The sequence below is a fragment of the Apaloderma vittatum genome, unplaced genomic scaffold (assembly GCF_000703405.1).
Source record: "Apaloderma vittatum isolate BGI_N311 unplaced genomic scaffold, ASM70340v1 scaffold31786, whole genome shotgun sequence".
Lineage (NCBI taxonomy): Eukaryota > Metazoa > Chordata > Aves > Trogoniformes > Trogonidae > Apaloderma > Apaloderma vittatum.
In genome coordinates this window covers 1167-1434 of record NW_009723889.1, presented here as the reverse complement: position 1 = coordinate 1434, position 268 = coordinate 1167, and the positions used below count along the sequence as shown (strand labels likewise).

General features: G+C 65.7%; 1 protein-coding gene across 1 annotated transcript in view; it reads right to left on the bottom strand.

Annotated features, from left to right (window-relative positions):
• SNX33 (sorting nexin 33) overlaps positions 1–268 on the bottom strand; it is a gene marked incomplete at its 3' end in the record, with an annotated part of 2672 nt that overhangs the window by 1491 nt on the left and 913 nt on the right. Inside the window, exon 3 of the mRNA XM_009872281.1 lies at positions 1–257. This exon is cut by the window's left edge and continues 239 nt beyond it. Within this exon, the coding sequence (XP_009870583.1) occupies positions 1–257 (257 nt within the window). The remainder of the gene's footprint in view (positions 258–268) is intronic.

Below are 268 nucleotides of genomic sequence, written 5' to 3'. Positions count from 1 at the left end.
AAGCCTCCCACGTGCTTGCGCACCAGCTCCGAGGCCACGTTGGTCAGCTGCAGGACGCTGTCGTCCATCTTCTTGCTGAAGGCCTTGAAGGTGTCCACGCGGTCCTCCACGTCCTGCAGGTCCTGGTGCTCCGTGGGGATCTGGATGGTGAGGAGGAAGCTGGCGCCCACCATCTCGTCCTTCTCCGCCCGGCGCTTGCCCAGCTTCCACTGCTTCTCGTCGCGGCAGCAGAGGAACCGCTGGAGGCCCGCGTATTGGGGGGGGACAG